The 22,805-nt window shown below is 33.9% G+C and overlaps 2 protein-coding genes, 1 long non-coding RNA gene and 1 pseudogene across 4 annotated transcripts; 1 reads left to right on the top strand and 3 right to left on the bottom strand.

Moving 5' to 3' along the window:
- Window positions 1-1,263: 1,263 nt before the first annotated feature.
- Window positions 1,264-3,085, bottom strand: LOC114392954. The gene is made up of 4 exons (XR_003662439.1): window positions 2,972-3,085; window positions 2,734-2,797; window positions 2,304-2,346; window positions 1,264-1,472 (listed from the first exon to the last, which is right to left on the bottom strand). It is a non-coding gene; the product is annotated as an uncharacterized LOC114392954 (long non-coding RNA).
- A 1,429-nt stretch (window positions 3,086-4,514) lies between these two features.
- On the bottom strand, window positions 4,515-5,087 carry LOC114391683. Its single transcript, XM_028352657.1, has one exon. The coding sequence runs from the start codon at window positions 5,085-5,087 to the stop codon at window positions 4,515-4,517; it is 573 nt and encodes a 190-aa protein (XP_028208458.1).
- A 9,719-nt stretch (window positions 5,088-14,806) lies between these two features.
- LOC114391682 lies at window positions 14,807-15,497 on the bottom strand. The gene is made up of 4 exons (XM_028352656.1): window positions 15,477-15,497; window positions 15,121-15,388; window positions 14,947-15,031; window positions 14,807-14,834 (listed from the first exon to the last, which is right to left on the bottom strand). Exons 1-4 carry the CDS (start codon window positions 15,495-15,497, stop codon window positions 14,807-14,809), a joined length of 402 nt encoding a protein of 133 aa, XP_028208457.1.
- An 881-nt stretch (window positions 15,498-16,378) lies between these two features.
- Window positions 16,379-22,457, top strand: LOC114393094 (annotated as a pseudogene). The gene is made up of 12 exons (XR_003662468.1): window positions 16,379-16,599; window positions 17,463-17,611; window positions 17,692-18,247; window positions 18,455-18,538; window positions 19,356-19,831; window positions 19,918-19,992; window positions 20,072-20,252; window positions 20,332-20,430; window positions 20,532-20,598; window positions 21,022-21,184; window positions 21,300-22,072; window positions 22,151-22,457. The product of XR_003662468.1 is annotated as a protein tesmin/TSO1-like CXC 2 (transcript).
- Window positions 22,458-22,805: the final 348 nt, after the last annotated feature.

Here is a 22,805-nt window from a genome sequence, read left to right as displayed (position 1 = left end):
ATTCTATATATGGAAACTGAAATATCAACTTCATATCATTTAATTTTGAAGCTTTCTTCAAGTAAAACGAATACTCCTACACACTTTTTCACAACAAGAAGTATGCTAAAAGAGCTCAACGCTAACTTTATTTTGCAATAGCTTCGAAATTCTCAAAATTGAATCTTATACCATGTTGCCTTTTGCTAAAATTCTCTAACTTCTTTATAGTTCAGTAACCCCATTCCCACAGACACAAACTCCTTTAATAAACCTCCATGCCCACCAACCATTTGATATCGTGCTTGAACAAAAAAAAATCACTCTTCAAAACATTATCTCATTCAGACATTCCCATGTAAGCTTTGGAATTAAGAATCCAACTTGATAAAGGATATTGCAAACCTCTCCTTCTAGTATTCATTTTCCACAAAAACACTTTACAAAAAAATGTGTTTTTTTCCAGCAAAATGAATATTATAAAAAGCACAAGCAAAGCAACAATATACAATAAACATAGTCCTTAGCACCCACCCACAGATAACACAATGCCAGATAACGATGCCCCTCCATCTAAGAGCAAAAAATGCTTACATCCCATGCATATCTCAACCTCCTCCCAAAAAGGTTAAACACCAAGCCCAACAAAAAGGTCAAGAATGTTAACTTATACAACTATGAACTGGATATGCCAAGATTGGAGACAAAAACTATTGTAAACAAACATTCATGAGAAAACCTTACTTAGCAAAGTATATATTGTAAAAACTAATCCCCATATAACAAATATCAAGCATTGATAGTCTTGCACAGAATCCCTCTTATCATACCTGTAAAAATCTATACTTCCATATGGGTTACTTCTACATTCAAAAAAGATTTTACCATTTCCTTTTTTTTTCTGGTGAGACAAAGGAAAACAAAGGGCTAAAAGCTCATGGAAAAACATTGCCTAAAATGATATTGAACTGATGTAAAGTTCAATTTCAATCAACAATAGGAACAAATAAAAAGATTGCAAACACATGAAAGGTTGAAAAGAAAACTATTTTCATTCATCGAGAATAATTTAAGAATTGTACCATTGTAGGTTTCCTCCTGAAATTAAGAAAAACAAAATAGCCACCAATAAAATGACCTTCAAGACAAAAACACAATAATAAATTGTCAAAAAATCTATAGTTTAAAACAATAAAGAATTTTGATTTTACAAAAATCAGTGGCACACATGGTCAAAGAAAGTGAAAAAAAATTCTAAAATTGAATAGCAATCCCAATCCATAAACTAAGCAACACATTGAATGTCAAAGCAAAAGGACCTAACAATATTAGCTTACATCAACTTACAATGTAGAGACTTATGAAGAGCAAATAAAATAAATAAACCATTGCTCAAGTATTCATCAACCTGTTAACAAATGGGCCATTAGAGTGCACTCCTCATAAGTATTCACAAATTGCTTCTCATGATTTAATCTTGTCAAGTCTGTCACCTGAATGGCATAAATAAATGTCAAAAGATTTGGATAACTATTTCTGTGCAAATTCTAGAATTTTGAAGGCATAGGAAAATTTCCATTTATCTCTCTAAAAATAGAGCTCAAGATGTGGGGATGTCGAAGATGACTTTGTATGGGCTAAAAAGTTCTTAAAGTTCATAATAGAATAAATAAGACCTTCTAGCCAAAATTAACATTTGAAACTGAATTATCATTCAATTTTGATGTGCTTTGGAAACTTTGTGGTTGAAAGTTGAGCAAAAGCCAAATCTTGACTTAGATTTTCATCAGCATGTCAGTGGGTTGCCTCTTAGTTGGGGTCACAAATTTAACCAATTTCAAATCATGATCAGTAGTTGCATATAATGCTTACTAAAAGACAATTTGAATCAGTACTTATATCATTTATGATATCACATATCTGAAAATGAATTTGCATTGCATTGTTATTTAGTTATCTTACTGTCTCAAATTGAGATTCAAGATTTACATCAGACATTTGTTCAGTAGGCTGAGATTCAAGATTGACAACAAATTTTTCTTCAGAAGGTTGAGAATCAATATTTACAGCAGACAATTCTTCAATAGGTTGTGATTCAACAGTCATACAAGACATTTCATAATAAAATAATTTCCAATTATTAAAGTAAATAATACGCAAACACTATTTAAAATTTAAGAGCTTATATGACTCAACTCTTTCTATATCATTGATTTTAGATAAGCTTCTGACACTGGCTTTATAAATAAATTTTTCTTGATCATAATATTGATTCCACCGCCCCTACGAAATACTAACTTCTGAGAGTTAAATGCTAAACTTACCTCTTCATATAACATAGTCATTTCGTGAGCAATAACATATTGCCTGCAATATCATCAAATTAAAGAGTCAACTTATCTGATTTATATATTACAAAAAAAAAGGATTCTACAACTGGAAATTTTGAGAGGGGAGACAAAAGCTATAATGATAAGTGATTAGAAGAAAAGGCCGACAACTGTATAGTACTTTTATCGTGGAAGTAAGCATTATTATATAGCATTATTTGAGTTGTAGTTTGATCAGCTGAAATCATGAGCCTTTTTCTTCTTGATCCTGAATGTTTAGGAAGAAAACCAACTACAAAATCATACATCACAACAACCATCTTAGACCCCAAAATTCCATAAATGACAAATTTCAATTTAACCAACTTATTACCAAATGTAAATTCACTAACAAGAAATATACTTCAAAAAAAGGAGATTGTACCTCTTTGATAGCAAGCACTTGGTCGTTGCTCTTCTTCACCTTTTTCAATTTCCTCAAAAAATACCTAATTGAAAGCAAAACAAATTCAAAATTATACAACACAACCCCTAAACCCTAGAATTCAAAAACAGAGGCAATTGAATTCGATTTCTGGAAACTAAGAAAACAATACATGGCGCAAAACATTACATCAAGCATCTAAAAAAAATAAAACTATTAAAAAGGAACAAAACATTACCAGAACTTGGACTTGGCGCGAACCTCGTTGGTGGCCCAGAGCTTCATCCGGTAGATTTTGGGGTGTTGATCTGCTTCCGTAGGAAGAGCCCTCCCAACCACCTGGCACTGGTGAAACTACAAACACACATAACAAAACACCACCTTGTAAAAATTATTAATAGAGAAAAATGAAATCAAACACCAAAGGCAAAAGAAATATGAGAATCAACACTTACTCACAGATTTAGATAATAGAAAAATGGATTTCTATTTTTTTAGAAGAAGAAAACAATGAAAGGGAAAGACAAAAATGGAGAAAAGCAGTTGGATTTGTTGTATGTGGAGAGAAGAAAAGAAAGAAAGAAAGAGAGAAACACATAGGAAAAGCTGAAACTGCAAGGGGTGAAAGATAAATTTGAAATTTGAATTTGAGCTCCGAAATTTGAATGCTGAGGTTGCAAATTTTGAAATTGAAATTTGCAAAAAGTCAAGAGAAATGGTGTAACGAAGAAGAAAAAGCTCAGGGCGATGGATTATTATATTGCCAAAAAATCAAGAAGCGAACACGTATACCAATTGGTCGTTATTTTATTACTAACTAGAAGCTAGCCATGCCGAAGCACGGGCTAATAGTAATATTTTATATTTGATAATATATGTTAGTAGTATAATTATATTAAAGAAATTGCAAACAATATCAAACAAATAAACATTTGAACAAAATATGATATCCCATATAGATATTGTGATGACATATTATATATGGTATGCCATATATGGTTAGAACAAAAATAAGTTTGAATTACAAACAATATAGGTAATGGTTTGTATGTTTGATAAAGGGGATAGATGTGCATTGATACTTCTCCAAAAGTGAGCATTTTGGAACCTGTAAAAACGTTGGCAAAGTTAAATATGTAGTACATTATAATTTGCTAAAATTGATATTAATATGCTGAAAAAAAAGTCAATGAAAAATTAAATGGCTACCAAATATAGGATGTCTTTTTGCATGTTATTTATAGTTTTATATACAAAATTAATGTCATTAACAATAATGCATATGTAGTAATAAGAATTTGGGAAGCATACCTTCTCTATAAGTTTGCAAATACTTCTTTGTATACTACATTAATAGTAGTATTTTTTGGAGTGCCTTCTTTTTCATGGATAAGAATATGCAGTCCTTTTTTGCTTTGCACCCGCAAAAGTGCTACATATAGCTGGCCATTAGAAAATACTGGGTTTGGTAAGTACAATCCAACATGTGCCAAAGACTGTCCTTAAGACTTGTTTATGGTCATTGCAAATGAAACCATGAATGGAAACTACCTTCTAATTAATTTGAATGACCATGGAGAATCAAAAGGAGACATATTCATCTATGGTATGTATGTCCTATGCCCTATATTGGGCCCAATAATAATCTCTGCTTCAACCACATGTGTACCAAGTCTTGTGACAATAAGTCTGGTTCCATTGCATAACCCATTTGCCTGGTCCAAATTTTGTAATAGTATTATGGGAGTGCCAACCTTGACTTTTAACTTGTGATTAGGTATTCATGATGTTTTCAATGAGTTCAGAAATTCAGGTGTTAGAACTCCAAATGCAGAATTGAGTAGTTGATCGGATTTATCAACACTACAATACTCTTTCTCCTCACTGGGTATCAAAGACATGACATAATCATTTATACTATCAACAACATCTTTTGTAGAGGCTAGAATAGCTCTTTTCTGCAAGAAATCTCTGTTGCCATAGTTTTGTAAGAAGTTAGGATATGTTGTCTCAACAATTGCCTGGATAGGATCATTAAAGTCCTTGATAAGAAACTCATCAGGAATGCTGATTTTGCCATAACCATCATTAGTTTCCCCAAGTTTGCCATCACCTATGTCTAGTAGCCAATCAGAAAATTGTTTTAGGTCATCACTATTGGTACCGGCAGCATTGGTTTGCAAATGCATGTTCTTTGTCAATTTAAGAATTTGACAATGGTCCCATATGTATGATGCATTTATACTTGCATGCACAATATCAGACCGACTACCTCTTGGCAAACTTGGCAGTATTTGACGGAAATCACCACCAAAAACAATGACCTTTCCTCCAAAAGGTCTATCATTGTGCATGATGTCTTTTAGGCTTCATCCCAAATTATTAGTTGGGTAATTGTTAGCAATTCAGCCAGGTCACTCCCTTGATGAATATTGCATGTTGAATTTTGTGTTGCAAGCATTGGTATAGCAAACTTAGAATGTGTTGTTCTTCCTCTAGGCAGTGGTAATGATGCAATCCCACTTGAAACTATTGTTACGACAATTCCTCCATTAGACCGTATAACAGATGATAAAGTTTTCCAGATAAATGTTTTCTCAGTGCCTCCATAACCATAAAGAAAATAAACTCCACCTGATTGACTTGCAACAACACACATAATCTTATAAAAAATAGCACCCTGCTCATCTACATTCAGTAATGTATGCAACATTAATTAGTCATATGGATTTTTCATAATGATTACAACTTAAGAATAACTATAATATGTTATGAGCACCTGCTAGTGAGTGATAGAAATTGTTGAATTCTGCATGCAATAATTCTTTATCATAAGTCATTTCATTGAAAATGAGTTTATTTCCATGCGTGTTAGTAGCATATCCTATTAGGTATGGCATTGAAGAAAAATCTCGTAGACTTTTCCTATTGCCTTACAGCAAATTTTCAATTTCAGTCAAACATAGATGCTTTGTTTCTTTAACAGGTAGTTGAATGCCTATGAACAGTAGACATAATATTTACTTAGAATTTGAGTTATTTAATATGTTTGATATGCAATTATTGAGTTCCTTAGAAATTACCTTGTCTTCTATGATTAAATATAATATCATTTGTCATCCATTGCCATGTTTGTTCCCACACATATTGTGGTCTATCCATGGTATTCATAAATAACAACTTTACAAATAACTTTCTAAGGAAGTGTGTAGATCCCCATGTTTTAGCTTCTCGTAGAGCACCAATGAAATCCCGATCATTTCCTAGAAAACCTTTTGCAAAGCATGCTTCTTTAAATGTACCATACACCACATTTGCTACTGTTCTAATGTCTTTGTAAGATTGTAACCCTTTAGTAGAAGATAGCATCATTCTCAAGTAGAACAACTCTCAACTTGAAGGGGGTACCCATATGAGCCTGCCAATTGTATATCCTTGTTTTCTTGGTTGCCAACATCTTCAGTGTGCAACATACATGAATTTGGACAAATATTCGGCATAAGTAAGATCCCGACCATAAGGATATCTTTTATTAGAATCCATCTAAGCTATAAACATATATTCTTTGATTGTACTTTTAGATAGTATTGTAAAAATTTGTTGAGTATCCTTCCAGTAAATAGGTTGTTGATTTTCAAGGTGAAAATACAGATGTTCAATTGTTGGTGCACATGCATGCATTGGGAATGCAATAATTTTCCAACATGCCTCGGGTGGTGATACATACCTGGTCAATGAAATAGTAAAACATATAGACATAGTAAGTAACATTTTAGAAGATTATAACAAATGTATATAAATAGCAAGAGCTGATTTGTGTGTAGATATTATGTATAAAATCATCGAATGATTGACACATACCTACAATCAAGATAGTGTTTAATTTCATCATGAACTTCAGTTTGTGTGTCATCCTGGTTTTACACATTAACAATAACTGTTGTAATATGATCGAATCTTTTGTTGATGTACTTAAACAGGTATTTGATTGATGTACTCTGATTGCACCATTCCACATTTAAGTGTGCTCTATGTTTAACTAGGAGATGTGGACTGTATGGCACAACAAATCGATTATCAAGTTCAATATCATTCTTTTGAACCGTATGTCCATTATTTCTTCTTCTATAAACTGGAAATCCATCTTGGTCAACAATTGTTGCTTGCTGGAACTTCTTAGGGAAAAATCTAATACACTTTCCATCAACCATACATGGTGCCCTCCTATTTGGCAGTCCACGTGGACCATGAATCATATGCTTGGTGACTAATTCATACAACTCTGGATGTGTGTCCTTATTTAGGATCTCAACAGAAATGATGTTATCAATGTCTTCTGGATTTGGATACTTGTTTGAACGATGTAGAGATATTAAAATATGAGCATGAGGCAATCCTTTTTTTTTTGCCACTCAATGGTGTAAACAACTGCAGTTCAATTGAAAAATAAGCACCATGATTATTAATGTATTTGAAAGTATAATTGTAAATTAAGTGTAGAACTTGATTGGTAGAGGTGGTAATTACTTACATCCAACAATGGGACCAAATGCATGTCCACTTTTGAGATCATTCATCAAATGATTGAGCTTCATTTTGAATATTCGTTAGACAACATCAGGGAAATCATTAGGTCTTAGATTGCATTTCCTAACTTTTTGTTGAATTTTTGGCCATGTTGGATTACATGTTAATGTCAAGAACAGGTCTGCAAATCCAATATGGCCACAAATTGTCATACCATCAAAATATAGTTATTCCATATACCTATGACTACCAACAAATGAGCTCGACAATATGATTCTCTTTTCTTTCTCATTGCCATGTGTTTCGGGATCATTATTGTAGGCATTCAAATTCATGTACTTGTAAACTCTGAGTTCCTGTTGATGTTCTCTAACATAGTTGAGTTTTTCAGACTCAATCATAGTGTAGCCATCAACTATCCATTATTGAAATAATCTTCTTGAATGTAGTATTGTTTGAGCTTCATTCTCCCTTGATTGCATTCTGAAACAGAAATATTCACGCATGGTAACTTTTTTCCTCTTTGCAACATGGCTATTTGGATGATCCTTATGAATAATATTTGGTCTATAGTCATCTTCACCTTTTGGGTACAGAAGGAGATATTACAAAGGCAAATATGCAGGATGTAGTTCATTTATTCTTTTAAGCGTTCCTGATTGCTTTTCAATGATGATATCTTTTTTATTACCTGTATGCTCGTCACCAATAATCAAAGCAGCAACTTCAGCAGTATTTGGCAAGTTATATAATCTTCCATCTAATTGCCTATCACTTATGAGTTTTAGTTTTAGGTCACAAACAGCTGAAGATTGTAGTTTGTCCCTTGCCATTCTGAACTTTAGTGCATACTGATTGTGTTTATCTAGCATATTCTTGGTTCCAATGATAATGTCTTCATCAAGAATATCCTTGTTCCTGAGTATTTTTCAAGGTGGATAACAAAGTGTTGTTAGTATACATTATTATAAAGACTTTTTAAAAAATGTAATGTAACATGTAATTTATCCAAAGTTAAAAACTTATGGGTTTTGGGCAAGCCTGTTTTTAACTTCGCTCCCAGTATCATAAATATATAGATGTGCAAATTTGGGTGAGTTATTAGCCATAGGTAGGAGGCTTCCAATAAGATGATGCCCTTGACCATGGTTGCAAAATTTAGGAGGACCTCTACCAGTATTATAGCTTGTGTCAACTTTGGCACCAGGTGATGTGTATGCGAACATTAGATTATATGAATGAATGTTGAGCTGGAAGTTCTTAGCTTGTGTACTCTTGTTGTCAAAAAGTAGTTGTCTCAATGGTTGTGGAGGATCTTCTAGTAGAGGAAGTTGTATTTTGCCATCGCCACAACATAATGCAAACCTTGGGTTTTTGGGGTGCTTATCTTTGTTAATCCTCTCATCATACCACATTATAGCATTACAGTGCTTGCATTTCCAAACTGGATCTCCAATATCATAGTAAGTTGCACCTAAACATGAATTCAGAAGTTTAAATGCTAGACACGTGCAGAACAAAATGAAAAGACATAAAAAAGTTTGTTGAAATTGGGAGGTCAATACCAGTATTTTCATAATGATATGTTGTATCATCATTGCTATCATCATGACTATCAGCATCATCATTTGTTGGTGTTGGGCTGTCAAATGAATATTCTACATGACACAAATTTGTGTAACTTAAAATGTGGTCTTGCCTAACCAATTAAGTCAGTCAAATAAGTTGCAACTTAAATATAGGTGTTGATCAGTTTGACATATTGTAATTATAATGCACAGTCATTTATTGATTTCGGATGTAATAACAATAAGCACACATTAATTGCATCAATGTCTATCCGATTTAAATTGTTTTCCTCATCACTATCATCTGAGATGTGAGATATTAGTATTGTTTTGTGTATTGTATATCTCCCAGAATGTATATGTTGAAACCTATTGGCAGATGAAATTGTAGCAGTAGGTGTGTGTGTATTTGTTGTAGAAGTTGATGGTCCATTGAAGTTTGATGAAGTTAAATTTTCTTCCCAAACTTGTACAATAGATTCGTTTGGATTGAAGAAGCTTGGATTCTTCGTACATTGACAGTATGTCTCGGTCGAATTTCAAATTCCCCAGTATAATGTTAATCAAACTGATTCCAAGATGAAGTGATGTTTGCCAAAGGTGTGCATTGTGTATGCATTGTAGGACGATCATCGATAAAGTGTGGATGACACGTTGATATACGCTTATGTTTTTCTACAATGATAATAGTTATATTTGAATTAGTATTTATCAGAATATGTAGATGTCAAATGGGGGTTTGTAGTAATTCTAACCATTAGATAAATGTTGATTTTTAGTGTCATAACCTTTTCTTCTTTCTTGCAAAATGTGTTTTCTATTTTTTCATGCTTGTCCAAAATTTTCCATTTGATGTTTGACTTCACAAAGTATTCTACAACATTTTGTTATTGTTTATAAATAAGAATTTAGGTGCAACATATAACATAATTTAGGTGCAACTTATAAGATTTGGTCCTCATTATTTTATAAATAGAGTATATAAACCTGCAAAATGTAATACTACTTCCTTATATCTACCAATCCACCAACAGTAGTGACATAATATTGTTTGAGAAGAAATAATGGTATGTGAATGTTTGTTTGAATATTGAGTGTATCATATAATAAAGTGCGAAAAGGAAGAAACTTTCCTTCAAACTTAGTAAGAGAAGATATGTGTTTTGTTCTTCATGTTGCAGTTAAGTTGTCATCTTCAAGAAGCCGTGCTTTTTGCCTTTCTATTTCGTTCATCATTTATCATCAGCCGACTTATATCTGTTATTGAAGGAGGATTCATGTTATAGAAGTTTGTTTGAGATTTTGGATATGGTTCACCATTGATAGTTAGCAGAAAGTAGTAAAGAAAAGGAAGAATGGTGAGTTGTGCATTCCCCCGTTTGTTTCTTTCCCACTAAGCCTATGATTATACATTTGTGTGGTTTAGCGTCAGACTCCATGTTTGCTACAGTCGTTTGCTACTACCTACTATTGGCTACTTGTGATGACAGCTAATACAAAATGTAATTTACATTATTAATATTTTATTTTTTATTTTTTTTAATTTGTGGTTGGTTGAATACTTTGGTGCGTTTGTCAAATGATTACGATTATTTGTTAAAAATTGTTATCGATAAACTTCTTTATTTCTAAATACAAAGTTTTACATGGACTATTTATATAATTATTTTGTTATCTATTACATTTAAAACATATTTGAAAAGAGTGTGTTCGTTAGTGACAATTTGTCAAATATTAATTGAGTGTTAATATATGTAATAACCATTGATAGCAGTCCTTTTTCTTTTGCATTGCATAATTTAACAGTGTATATCAAAACCATGACAAATGTTCTCACAATAAAAAAACAACCATATACGACTGCAAGGTTGTTCAGATACACCAAAATATGAAAACAAAACAATGTCTCTTAACGATAGATGGTTAAATTACATGATAAGACTTTAGCAAGGTCCACATATTATTTTGTCAAAAAATAGATCTAAACATAAGTTGATTTGAGCCATCTTCAATCAGAGTGATTGTCATCCCAAGCAACCTAGTTTCTCATTACTAGCTCCCATACTTTTTTTATTAAGCTTGAAGTAGAATCATATCTCATCTCCAGCACTGAAGTCATTGTCTCTCAAATATTGGTACCATGGCTCAGCAACACATTGTAGCCCTTTTTCAGCATCATGCAAGGTCAACTTCCACAGCAGAAGATGGCCATGATTTACCATAACAGTCATATTCTTCTTTGCCACATCAACATAGGTTAGAGCATGCATGGGTAGTACCTACATTACAGATGGAAGTCAATAAAAGAAGTTAAGGTCAATAAAGAGGATGGTGGTTAATTATATGAATGGAGACCTACCAATGGATGAGGAGCTGAGATCATAGCTTGAGTAAGTTCTACAGTCCACACATGTGTTCTTTGGGTTGCGAGAGGCCTTCCACATGTCTGATTATCTAGTGGTGGCATGAAGTGAAGATTGAATATCCAATCTTTCTCTAGAGCAGCATAAGTGATGGTGACACCTTCTTGAATTTCTCGAATTCCTTCAAACCATCAGCAAAGAAGTATTTGCCGTCAGCTTTTCAAACTTTTACAATGTAGCTACTTCCATTATATTTAAATAGGACGTTAGGTGGATAGTGAGGAGCTTATTGCCTGTGGTAGATTGATGGTATCTCAATCAGGTTTTGCAAGTACATGATTGAAAAATATGAATTATGTACATTGAATCAGTTGTTAGGTAAGGTTAAACTCATTTGTTTGTGATCAACACAATAAGATTTGATTCCATAGTTGGAAATACTTACTTTGTCGGTATGAAATGCAACTACAAATTGATATGTGAGTGTACATCCGATTAAGTTAGGATAGACCAACATACTGCATAAGTGTTGAAAATAGAGTAAGGTTCTTTGGGATGAAAGGAAGTTATGGGCTGATCATAGTGGTTTCACTGTCAATTTCTTTACGATTTAGTGGACAATTTAAGCACAAAGAATTCAACTATCAAAACTGTAACGAAATGAACAGTCATTGGCGATAATAAGACAAAAGAAGAAACAATAGAAACGTTAAACAAACTTACAACATTCGAAGCAGTCGATGATTGAGTACTCATCTTGATAATGTGCTAGTGACTTTGTTTGGCAGGATAAGTTGATGGTCAAAATCTCTTTTTGGGTTTCTACAGAACCAGAGAGGAAGGAAGGTGCAGTCAGAACCCCTTTGTGCTCGAAATTGCTTGTTCCAATGTCTATTATGATTGGATGGGTTTTGAGAAGCCTCTTGGTTGATCTCGATAATGTACTTGATGTCATTGCCTAACAGTCATTGGGAAGTGCAACGACCCTATTTAAGTCACGTCTAATAAATATTAAAGTACAAACTCTGACATATAATAATATTTAATATTTAAATGTAGTTGAATACATAAATTTGATAGATAATAATATGGATTTTGAATAATTGAATAAACATAATGAAAAGAAATATGAATGGACGTAAATATTGAGTCCAACAAAGAGGACTTTAGATAATGTGATATTTGAACCTGCAAGTAAATGAATTCCAATGCTATATTAGTATTACGAATATATTAAAAATATATAATATTTAAGAAATTGAAAAAATTAATTAACAAAAAAAACCCAAAATCTTTGATGTCATTGGTTGCCAAACATATTTTATATAGATAGATCACGTTTATATGCTTTACACAAAAAGTATTTAAAAATTAAATAGAATACAATATATAATTGACCTACATATGATCTATTTTGTACACCTACAAAAAAAACTATTTCTTTGTGTATTGGACTTGATGATTAGAATGCATTTCGTGAATATTTTTCCAAAGTGTATGATTAAATGTTTGTTTTTAAATTAAAACACAATTGATTTTGGCCACTGTGTTGTTATTTGTTTGGGCACTTTATACTAATAGTGTATTTAAACAAAGTGAGATAGATACCAACCAATTCTGAATTGAGTATCAAGTGATGTTATATTTCATCAATTGTAAACCAAGGTTTGCATGTTTCATTTGTATTAGCAATAACAAATAATTATATAACCAATATGTTATCAAACCAGAAAACTTCATGATAGAAAGTTTCACCACATATATTAGTCTCCATACATTGGTATTTCTAATTGTTGCACATGACAAAACACAGGTAAATGTGGACCTATCAGCTAGTATCAAAAGGGTAGACCACATGTAATACAACACACACAAATTTACAATATTTATCAACAACAAGTCATTACTTAGACTTGATAAGTTTATTAGTGGATAGTTGATACGGTGTGTATTCGTCAGATTGCAATTCACTACTGTCTTGCTGATCAGACAATCTTTTGGCAGGAGTGACAAACACAAAAAGTTCAGGATCATAATCAATAGACTGTGACAATGAAGGTTGTGTGTGACGATTAAGAACAAAATTAGCAAGTAGGAATGCATAATTTAAAATCATAGAGTAAAACAGATTGTAAAAAGCACTGTACTGGGTTAGTATGAAAATCAGTTAAAAAAGAGTCTATCGTAGGATGGCAATCCTGTGATGAATTTTCAGCAGCAACTGCTTTACCCTTCCCTATACTTGCTTGGTTCATCCTGCATGTAGGTCATTCATAGTAAAAATCAACTATAACAGTAGTATTATTAATTCAATTGATTTCATAAAATGTTTACCACATGCAGAGCAATTGTTGATGTCATTGTCTGAATAAGATATTCATCTTTAGTAACATCCAACACAGATGATTGACGCATTTGTACACGATACTTGAACCTAACAACCCAAGTCTTTCCCAATAATTCATCAACACAGGGAGGGGAAACCTTGATGTCATCACCACTCTAAGAATGAATAAACAAATGATAAGGCCAATATAGATATAGACAACACACATGGACAATTGTAATTCGGAAAACATATTAACTTTGTAATTCATATACTGCAATCAACTCTTGGCGACACTAATTGGCAGTTTTGCCAAAGATTTTGATACATGTTTCATCCCAGAAATGGAAGTTGGCCTTCTCCCCATTCTGTTCCAATTTCAAAACTAACTTATACCTAACACAACCATTTTCCTTTTAGTACACACTCAAATAATATACACAATAAGTAATTGAAATTTAGTTTGTTGGATATTCAAGGAGACATATAAGTTACCTTGGAACTGTGTCAGCAACTTCGTTCTGGCATGAACGACAAGTGGAACCAAATTTCAATGGAACAAATGTGGTAGTACAGTAGGGACAACTATTATAACTCCAGGGTGTATCAATCATTACTTCATCCACTGTACCAATAGTCAAACAGTAACAGTCCTAAATGAGGACATGCAAAACAGAAATCAAATATTTGGTAATGTTCATAATACTTATTCAAATAACACACTGATTAATTTGAAATTAAACCTATTACTTGTCTCAGCCTGCTTATTTCACCTAGTGTCATCATTTGAGCATTATGCAAGAACTTGTCCACAGAGCTTCGTTGGGAATATTGGCTATATTGTGATTGAGAAACACTTCCTTGATCTGATAGTCCACCAACATAGAATGACATACCTACATCTAATATGCATTCATCAACATCACCAAATTTGGGTTTTATGAAGATGCAACAAAATATCAAGTGTCAAATGTGATTGTTTTGATAATAAAGTGCTTTGGTACCTATTATGGAATTCTCGGATTTCTGTTATATCAGTGTTCACATATAACTTGGACCCATGCTTGATATTTTGGACACTGAGAGGATACTTGTCTGGCAATAATATCATAGTTACATGTAAAAAGCAATGATATATAATCAATTGAACCAAATCTCAAAGAAATAGAAACTCCATCATAATAACCTTTAGGATCTTTGATCTCAGCAAGTGTTAACATAACCACCAATGGTTTCCTATCAAAATAATTTTTCTCTATAGCATCATTAAGCTGAAGAGCATATTCCTCCTAGACGGTCAAGATCATATCCCCATCACTATAACCAAAAACATATACAATTAAACATATTAATTTAATATTTGAAAAGAAGGCTACCTCAAATGGCAAATATCTAAACAGAACTAAAAAAATAATGGCAGAAACAATACCTGTTATCCCTCAACTTGACTGTAACTCTATATGTAGGATTAACTGTTTTATGCTCAATGACTTCGACCACAACACCAACAACATCTATTTAAAAATTACAACACAACACAATCGTAGTTATTCTTCACAAACTATGATATTGTCCATGCTAGCAAATTCCCCAATCCACATACTAACTAAAGTGTCACGTGGTGCTACCCCATCAATAATATCAACAAATGGAGTAATAACATGGACATTAGTAGGAATCATAGGATGTTTGGCCTCCTTCACAGAAGTAGTTTTCACCAAGTAAACCAAAAATGGAATCCTACTCACTTTGTATTTAGAATGATTTTCAACAACCTTAATGTTCTGAATCACATATGCAGAACCACAATGCAACATTACCTCAAATTCAGGAAACAGTTCTTGCCAAAGAGTGGCACCAATCTTTGCACCCTGTAAGAGTCAACAATAAAACTCATCAATGAAAGAAAGAAGCGAAATGAATGTAGTCAAATACAGCATGGAACATCAGCAAACACACCGTTTGGTCCATGAACACCATTTCTATTTCTTGTCTACCATTGTGCTTGTTAACGTGCCACATATCAGTGATTCATACTACTATCTTCCAAGTCCATTTCTTGGTATGCAATTTAGAGATCATGTTTTCCTTGCGAGACATTTCTACAAATATAATCGAATTTATTTATAAAAACAACATAGCAAATACCATCGTACACTTAGTGAGGCACTAATACGGCCCAAAACTATCAAATATGTAAGTAAGTGGGTTCATGAAGTAAAAGAATTTATTATAAGAACAACTTCGTTTCTCTACTGTGGGGTATCAAAGGCAACAAACATAGCAAATACCATTGTACACTTAGTGAGGCACTAATACGCCCCAAAACTATCAAATATGTAGGTAAACGGGTTCATGAAGTAAGAGAATCAGAGCACCTGACCTTACACTGTGGACATAACCCTATATGAAGCAAATAGAGGAAACAATAATGGTGAAGCTTGGCTGTGAAAACAAAACGAATCTGCAGCTTCTTTGAGCTTCCAAGCACTCGATTCTCTCTTTCTTTTTTCAAAGCTCAGCCCACATGCTCTCTACCAGCGACTAAGCACATTGAAAACAACAAAATAAAAAATTACATAAAATCATGGGACATTCTTGGACAGGAACGACAACCCTTCATATGTCGACACGTAAGTAAATTAAGACTATTTTGGTAATTTACAAAAGCTATCGGGGCCTTGTTTGTATATCGATAGATGAAGATTTATTACTAAAGATTATATTAAATATAGATAGATTATACAGATGAGAAATCGATAATAAATAAAATAACAAAAACTAAAAAGATAATAATAAAAAAAATAAAAAATAAAGCAAAATCTTTATATTGTTCCGACTTCCGAGCGAGTTGAATTATCGATCAGTGTGAGTGAGTATATATATATAGAGAGAGAGCTTGTTGCTGCAGAAGAGAGTGATTCAGTGTAGGGTTTTGTAGAATAAGAAGAAAATTGTTTTGTTGATGATGGATTCTCCAGAACCTTCCAAGAACAACAATGGCAGTTCTTCTTCTGCCTCCACTCTCAACAACAACAACAACAACGATGATGCTCCTTCATCGGAATCCCCTCAAGTTCAAGTAATGTTTAATATTAACACTTTTTCTTTTTAATTATTATTTTTTTTAATTTCTTAATGTTGTTTTTGCTAAGATCACTTTAATTAGGGCTTTGGAAGCCTTCGGGATTTTGGCTATTTTGTGAGTGTGTTTGTAAATTTCACGGTTCTTGGTTTTGTGATGGGGGATAATTGGAAGAGGGTTTAGGGGTTTGAGTGAATTTCGATGAGGAATTGCTTTGGGTTTGGGATTATTGGGAGTTGTTTTGTTGCTAATTGTGATGGGACTTTGTAAGATTTTGTCTTTTTTGTTCTTTTCCATTTCTTGTTTGCTGATCATGGCGTTGGATTGTGACTGTGCTTGGAATTTTCGGAATGAACAATTGAATTCGTTGAATGCTTGATTGCTTGAATTATTCCATGAAACTTGTTTGGGATGATGTTTGTTTTAGACCTTACTTGTTTACAAGGTTTGTGAATCATACTGTGTTTGACTTTGATTGGACTTGCAAATCTTTTTATTTTCGTTGGTCATAGTGACTAATATTCAATGGCATTGATTGGCTGTTTCCTAAATTGTTTATGGTGATGTTGTTCTACCCTCTAAAGTTATAAAGCCGCATGTCTTGTTAATGGTAAAGTGAATGGAGAAAAGAAATAAAAGAATGTGAATTATATAAGTATGAATAGACCTTGGAGGATTTTTTCATGTATGCTGTATGCATTGTGATGCTGCACTTTGATTATTGGTCTTGACCCTGATTTTTGAACCCTCTTTTATGTACAGAGATGTTTAGAACATTAGCTAGCTTACTGTATTTTCAGACTGTCTCATTCTTTTTATGAATAATAAATGAATTTCATGTGTCACCTTTTTAATTTCAGGAATCCCCCTTTCTTAGATTTGTGAAGACTTTATCTCCAATTCCCACCAAGGCTTCTCATATGACACAAGGTTGTGTAGGGCTCAGTTCTCCACCCCTTGTGTTCAAGTCTCCACGTATTAGTCACCGTGAAACACAGCTCACGAAAAGGTTTGTGATTTCAATTGTGTGTGCCTGTTTGGTTATTGACAATGCACTGGCCGTTTGCTCACAAAATTTTTCCATACCAGGCCCCAAGGCACTCAGTCATTCGGTGGAGTAATACCTCAAAGTGTAAATGAAGGCAACAGGCTTGGTGAAGCTCCTGGAGATTCCAGGACATCAAATTCTCATCAGTCACTGCCAGAGAGGTTTATAAATGACACTCAGCAGGTTTTTGACTTCAAGAATGATGAAAATACTCAATACTACAGCTCTCCATCATGCATTGATAAATATTTGGTGGATCCTGGGGATATTGATCAAATGTATTCAGCTGACCAGGATGTGCAACAACAATCTACAGATGCAGCTGAAACATCACTAAGTGACCAAACTCATTCAAAGAATAATATATTAAATTTTGACAGGAAAGATGGTCCTGGTGATAAAGTGGAAGAATCTTTGCCTTTGTCTGAAGATTTTAACAAGGTTCATCTAGAAAAGGCAGCATATGGTGAAGAACCTGAAAAGATGGAAGGGGAGAAAAATGATGTTGAATGGTCTTCTCAAGAGCCTGCAAAGTTAGAGTCCATTTTAGCTGCAGATGGTTTTGATAAACGATATAGTCATGGTCCACTTCCTCAGGTAAACCATAGGTTCTTGCTGTCTATTTGTATAATGGTATTGTAGGGCAGTCAGTATTTAATGTTATGATCACATCACTAGATCAGCGTGACTTAGATGTTTCTCATTCCTTATTTGAATCTATAAACTTTTAATCTTCAGCTTGTGGAAAATTATTGATGGGATTATAAAAATTGTACACCTCAGTGGATGCCTAATCCCCTGCAGGATGTTAAAGGATGTGAAGATTACAATGAGATGGTGCCAACCTCACATGTAACTGCAGAGAATATCTTGCAAGATGGTTCCGAGGTAATCAAACTTGTTTTCTATTTCTTTGTAGTCATTTGGAGGCGGTTTAACATTTATTTGAATTTTGTTGTGCTTTCATTCCTTTGCAAGTGTGTCATTGTCTATGTCTATGTGTTTCATTTACTTTTAAGGTGAATAGATTCTTTCAAGGTCAATAATTACAGTCTTTAATATGTTTCTATTTTTTTTTTATTTGGCACCTATTAACACTGATTTAAGATTTACGAGAAGAGAACAGTATTATGTACTTGATTGATGGTCAATATTTATAATCTAATGCTTTGTGATCCTATTTTTTTATATGGAACTTTGCATGCATCGTGGCAGGAATATTTTTAAGGAAATTAGCAGCAGTGGTTGGTATATTCCATATCTCTGTGGCAGATGGTTAACTGTAATTGGACATCTCTAGTTAAAAAACTTCCTCCATTTTTCTGCTTATTAAATTTACTTAACATGTAGTTTTCAAAATTTTGTGAACAGAAGTAATTGCATTTTCTCACATCATAAATCTTACGGTTTAAGGCATCTCTTTGTATAAGGAAAATTTAATTTGAGTGTCTTTCACCTTGTAAAGTATTTTAAACCAAGACTTGTCAGCAATAATTTGCTTTCTAAAAGGTTTCGTCCTGTAGTATGAAACTAGCGTGTTTCTAGTGGCATATCTGCTTAGCAAATGACTAATCTATCAGATAATTTTTGTAGGATAATGAGTTGTGATCATACTGTCAGGAATTTGCACTCCTTTTTTGTTTCAGTCTAAAAAGATTTCTTTTGTGCAATATAATATTAATAATTGTTATTACAATCACTGTAGGCTACTCTAAAGCACCATGGCATTCGTAGACGCTGTCTACAATTTGGTGAAGCTGCCTCAAATGCTCTTGGAAGAAATGTGAAACTGAATGCAGCTTCAAACACAATGATAACAGTCAAGCCGTCTGAACTTGTCACTTCCTTGTGTCCTCGGCGAGGTAGTGGAAACTTCCCTTCAACAAGTCCCAAGCCATCAGGTATCGGGTTGCATTTAAATAGCATCATAAATGCTATTCCAATTGATCAGGCTGCTACTACTGGTGTGAGATTATCAGATAGTTCACAGGGGATGAAATCCACATCTTCAATAAGGTTACAAAGAATGGAGAATGTGAAGAGATCCATACTTTCATCTAATGTCGATGGGCGATCATTAGTTGATACAAGAACTGAGAGCCATGAAATTGATGATACAGTGGCTACAGATACTGGAAATTCTGAGGACCTCAACCAACCTCCTAGCCCCTGCAAGAAAAAGTCTGTTCTTTTGATCTTTCTTACAATTCATGATTCTTACTCTTTATATGTTTAGTTGCATCACCAATCATCGCATTGCTCTTCAGGAAGAAAACATCAGTCACTGCTGATGACAATGGCTGTAAACGGTGCAACTGTAAGAAGAGTAAATGTTTAAAACTGTAAGTGGATTTTTGTATATATTGGTATCTTACTCTATGATATACGCAGTATCTGTCTTTTGATTTGAGCACTTCACAGTTACTGTGATTGTTTTGCTGCTGGAACGTACTGTACCGACCCTTGTGCTTGCCAAGGCTGCTTAAACAGACCAGAATATGTAGAGACAGTTGTCGAGACTAAACAACAAATTGAATCCCGTAATCCAATTGCATTTGCTCCCAAGATTGTTCAGCCTACCACTGATATTTCTTCACATATGGTATAAGATTCCTGTATCTTATTTTTGTTCATTTTTTCAGTTTCAGAAATGAATTGATAGTTTTATGTTCCTTTTGCAGGATGATGAAAATCTGACAACACCGTCATCAGCAAGGCACAAAAGAGGTTGCAATTGCAAAAGGTCAATGTGTCTGAAAAAATATTGTGAATGTTATCAGGTTGTGTATATTATGTCCTTTTCTATATGCTCTAAACATTTCACAAGTTTAATCTCCTGTGTCTGCTAATAGTACTTTTTTCTTTGCAATATTTCAAAAAGGCTAATGTTGGATGCTCTAGTGGATGCCGATGTGAGGGATGTAAGAATGTCCATGGCAAGAAAGAAGGTAAGAATTTATATCATGAATAGCTATTGTAAATTCTTAATGCACCAACTGAATAATTTAAATTGTCTGATAAGTAGAAATGAGGTGAAATGAATGTTGGGAGGTTTTGAGACCATGGTTTTGAATGATGTATTTGGAATTGAATAAAGAACCTCAACCCAAATCCCACTTGCTTCTAAGCCCACTTAGCTTATTATCGAGTATGTTTAGGCATGATGCCCATACAAATGTCACTCCTTTAATTTATGGTGCCTGTAATTATCTTTGATCCCTTTGGAGGTTGGTGCATTGGAGGGGGGGGGGGGGGGTTATTGTGAAGGAACTCCTTAAATCTCACTAACTGGTTACTTGAAGCACTATTTTAAGTAAAAATGTGAATTATCAAGAATGCTAGTTGATGTAACACACATTTTTTGAATTCAGATTATGTTGCATTTGGACATACTTCGAGTAAAGAAAGGGTGAGCAGTATTGTTGAAGAAGGATCAGACTGCACTTTTCACAATAAACTGGAAATGGTGGCTAGCAAGACTGTTTATGATCTACACTGCCTCTCACCTATAACGCCATCATTGCAATGTTCTGAGTAAGATTGCTTTCACTGTAAATCCTCCAACATTTGATATAAAAGAAATTATTGTCCTCAATATTTTTAACATCTCTGCTTTTGTGCTTTGATTGATCCTTTTCCATTTGTCCAGCCAAGGCAAGGAGGATGCTAAATCCAGAGTTATTTCTGGAAACTATCTACCATCCCCTGAATCTGATGTCAATATGTTGGCATCTTGTACAAACTACACTAAGTCTTCTGAAAATTTGCATGGCAGTGAAGCACTTCTGGACACAAATGAGATGTTGGGAAATACCCCCTATGATTCCCAAATTGAATGCAGCGATGCTGCCTTACTTCAGCTTACTCCTCTGCCTAATCCTGAGCAGTCTGGCACTTCATCATTCTCATCTGTACCAAATGAGTGTGCAAAGATTACTCACTCCAGACTCTCCCATGGATGTATTCGCCAGTTACCTGGCGGTTCTCTTCGTTGGCGTAGTTCCCCGCTTACCCCGAGCACTAGAGTAGGTGAAGCACAATATTTACAGTGTTCTGAATCAGATAGCAAGCTCTTTGACATTCTAGAAAATGAAACCCCTGATATACTGAAGGAAGCTTCAACTCCTATGACGTCTGTCAAAGTAAATTCCCCAACCCAAAAACGAGTTTCTCCTCCCCAGAGTTGTCATATTGGGATTGGATCAAGCTCCTCTGGAGGATTGAGAAGTGGCCGGAAATTTATATTGAAAGCTGTACCTACTTTCCCTTCATTGTCTCCTTGCATTAATTCCAAAAGCAATGGCGATGAGGATTCTTGTAACAGTCCGAGCAAGTCACCTCTCAAAGCTAATGAGTGCCCTCAACGTGAGAGTTAACAAGCAGAAGATTGTGTAATCTGTTGCCGACATCTTGTCTGTAAAGGTATGTTGACAAAATTCTGTTATTTTGTTTAAAATGTTTTAGAATATTATTACCATAGTTACACTTTCTTCATTGTAGCAAACAGGTTGCCGGGGGTGACTTATTATGTGAACAATCAACGCGAAATTGAAGTTATGGCTGCATCTTCCTCCAATGTCTATTCCTTTACATTCTTAGCAATTTGGAATTTTAGTTTAGTAGTTTTTTCTTGGAACAGATTCTTACTCTTGTTTTTTTCTACCCTCTCGTGGTATGAAATGCTATTGCACAATCTTAAATGGCGTCTCATCCTTCAAGGTAAGCTTGCTTTTTTAATTAGGTTAAATAAATAAAACACCACTCATTGAGTACAAAATTGATACTATTGATGCTAATCTTCTTGTCAGTTGGGCTCCACTTCGCTTTAACCGTTTAGTTTGCTGCATAAGGTGTAGTATTTGCAAATTGTGGTATTCGAGGAATTAACTTCCATATTTTTGACAAAATAAATAAATAAAAGAGTTAATTTCTACATTTTTGCGTCTTTTCGAAATTCCTTGTTTGGTTAGACATGGGCATTTATATAATTTTAGTGATTGGGACAAATTTAGCTTCCTAGTTTATGCATATTTGGAATTGGATTCAAGGGGATAAAATGAAAGATTTTAAATTAGTTTTTCTCTTGTTCTCCGTTGTCTTTTATACCCCCCCTCCCCCCAAAAAAATTCTTCTAGTAGACTTAAAACATTAAATT

Source organism: Glycine soja, chromosome 17 (assembly GCF_004193775.1).
Source record: "Glycine soja cultivar W05 chromosome 17, ASM419377v2, whole genome shotgun sequence".
Classification (NCBI taxonomy): Eukaryota; Viridiplantae; Streptophyta; class Magnoliopsida; order Fabales; family Fabaceae; genus Glycine; species Glycine soja.
Note: the sequence above shows the minus strand (reverse complement) of the source record. Positions and strands in the feature narration are given on the sequence as shown.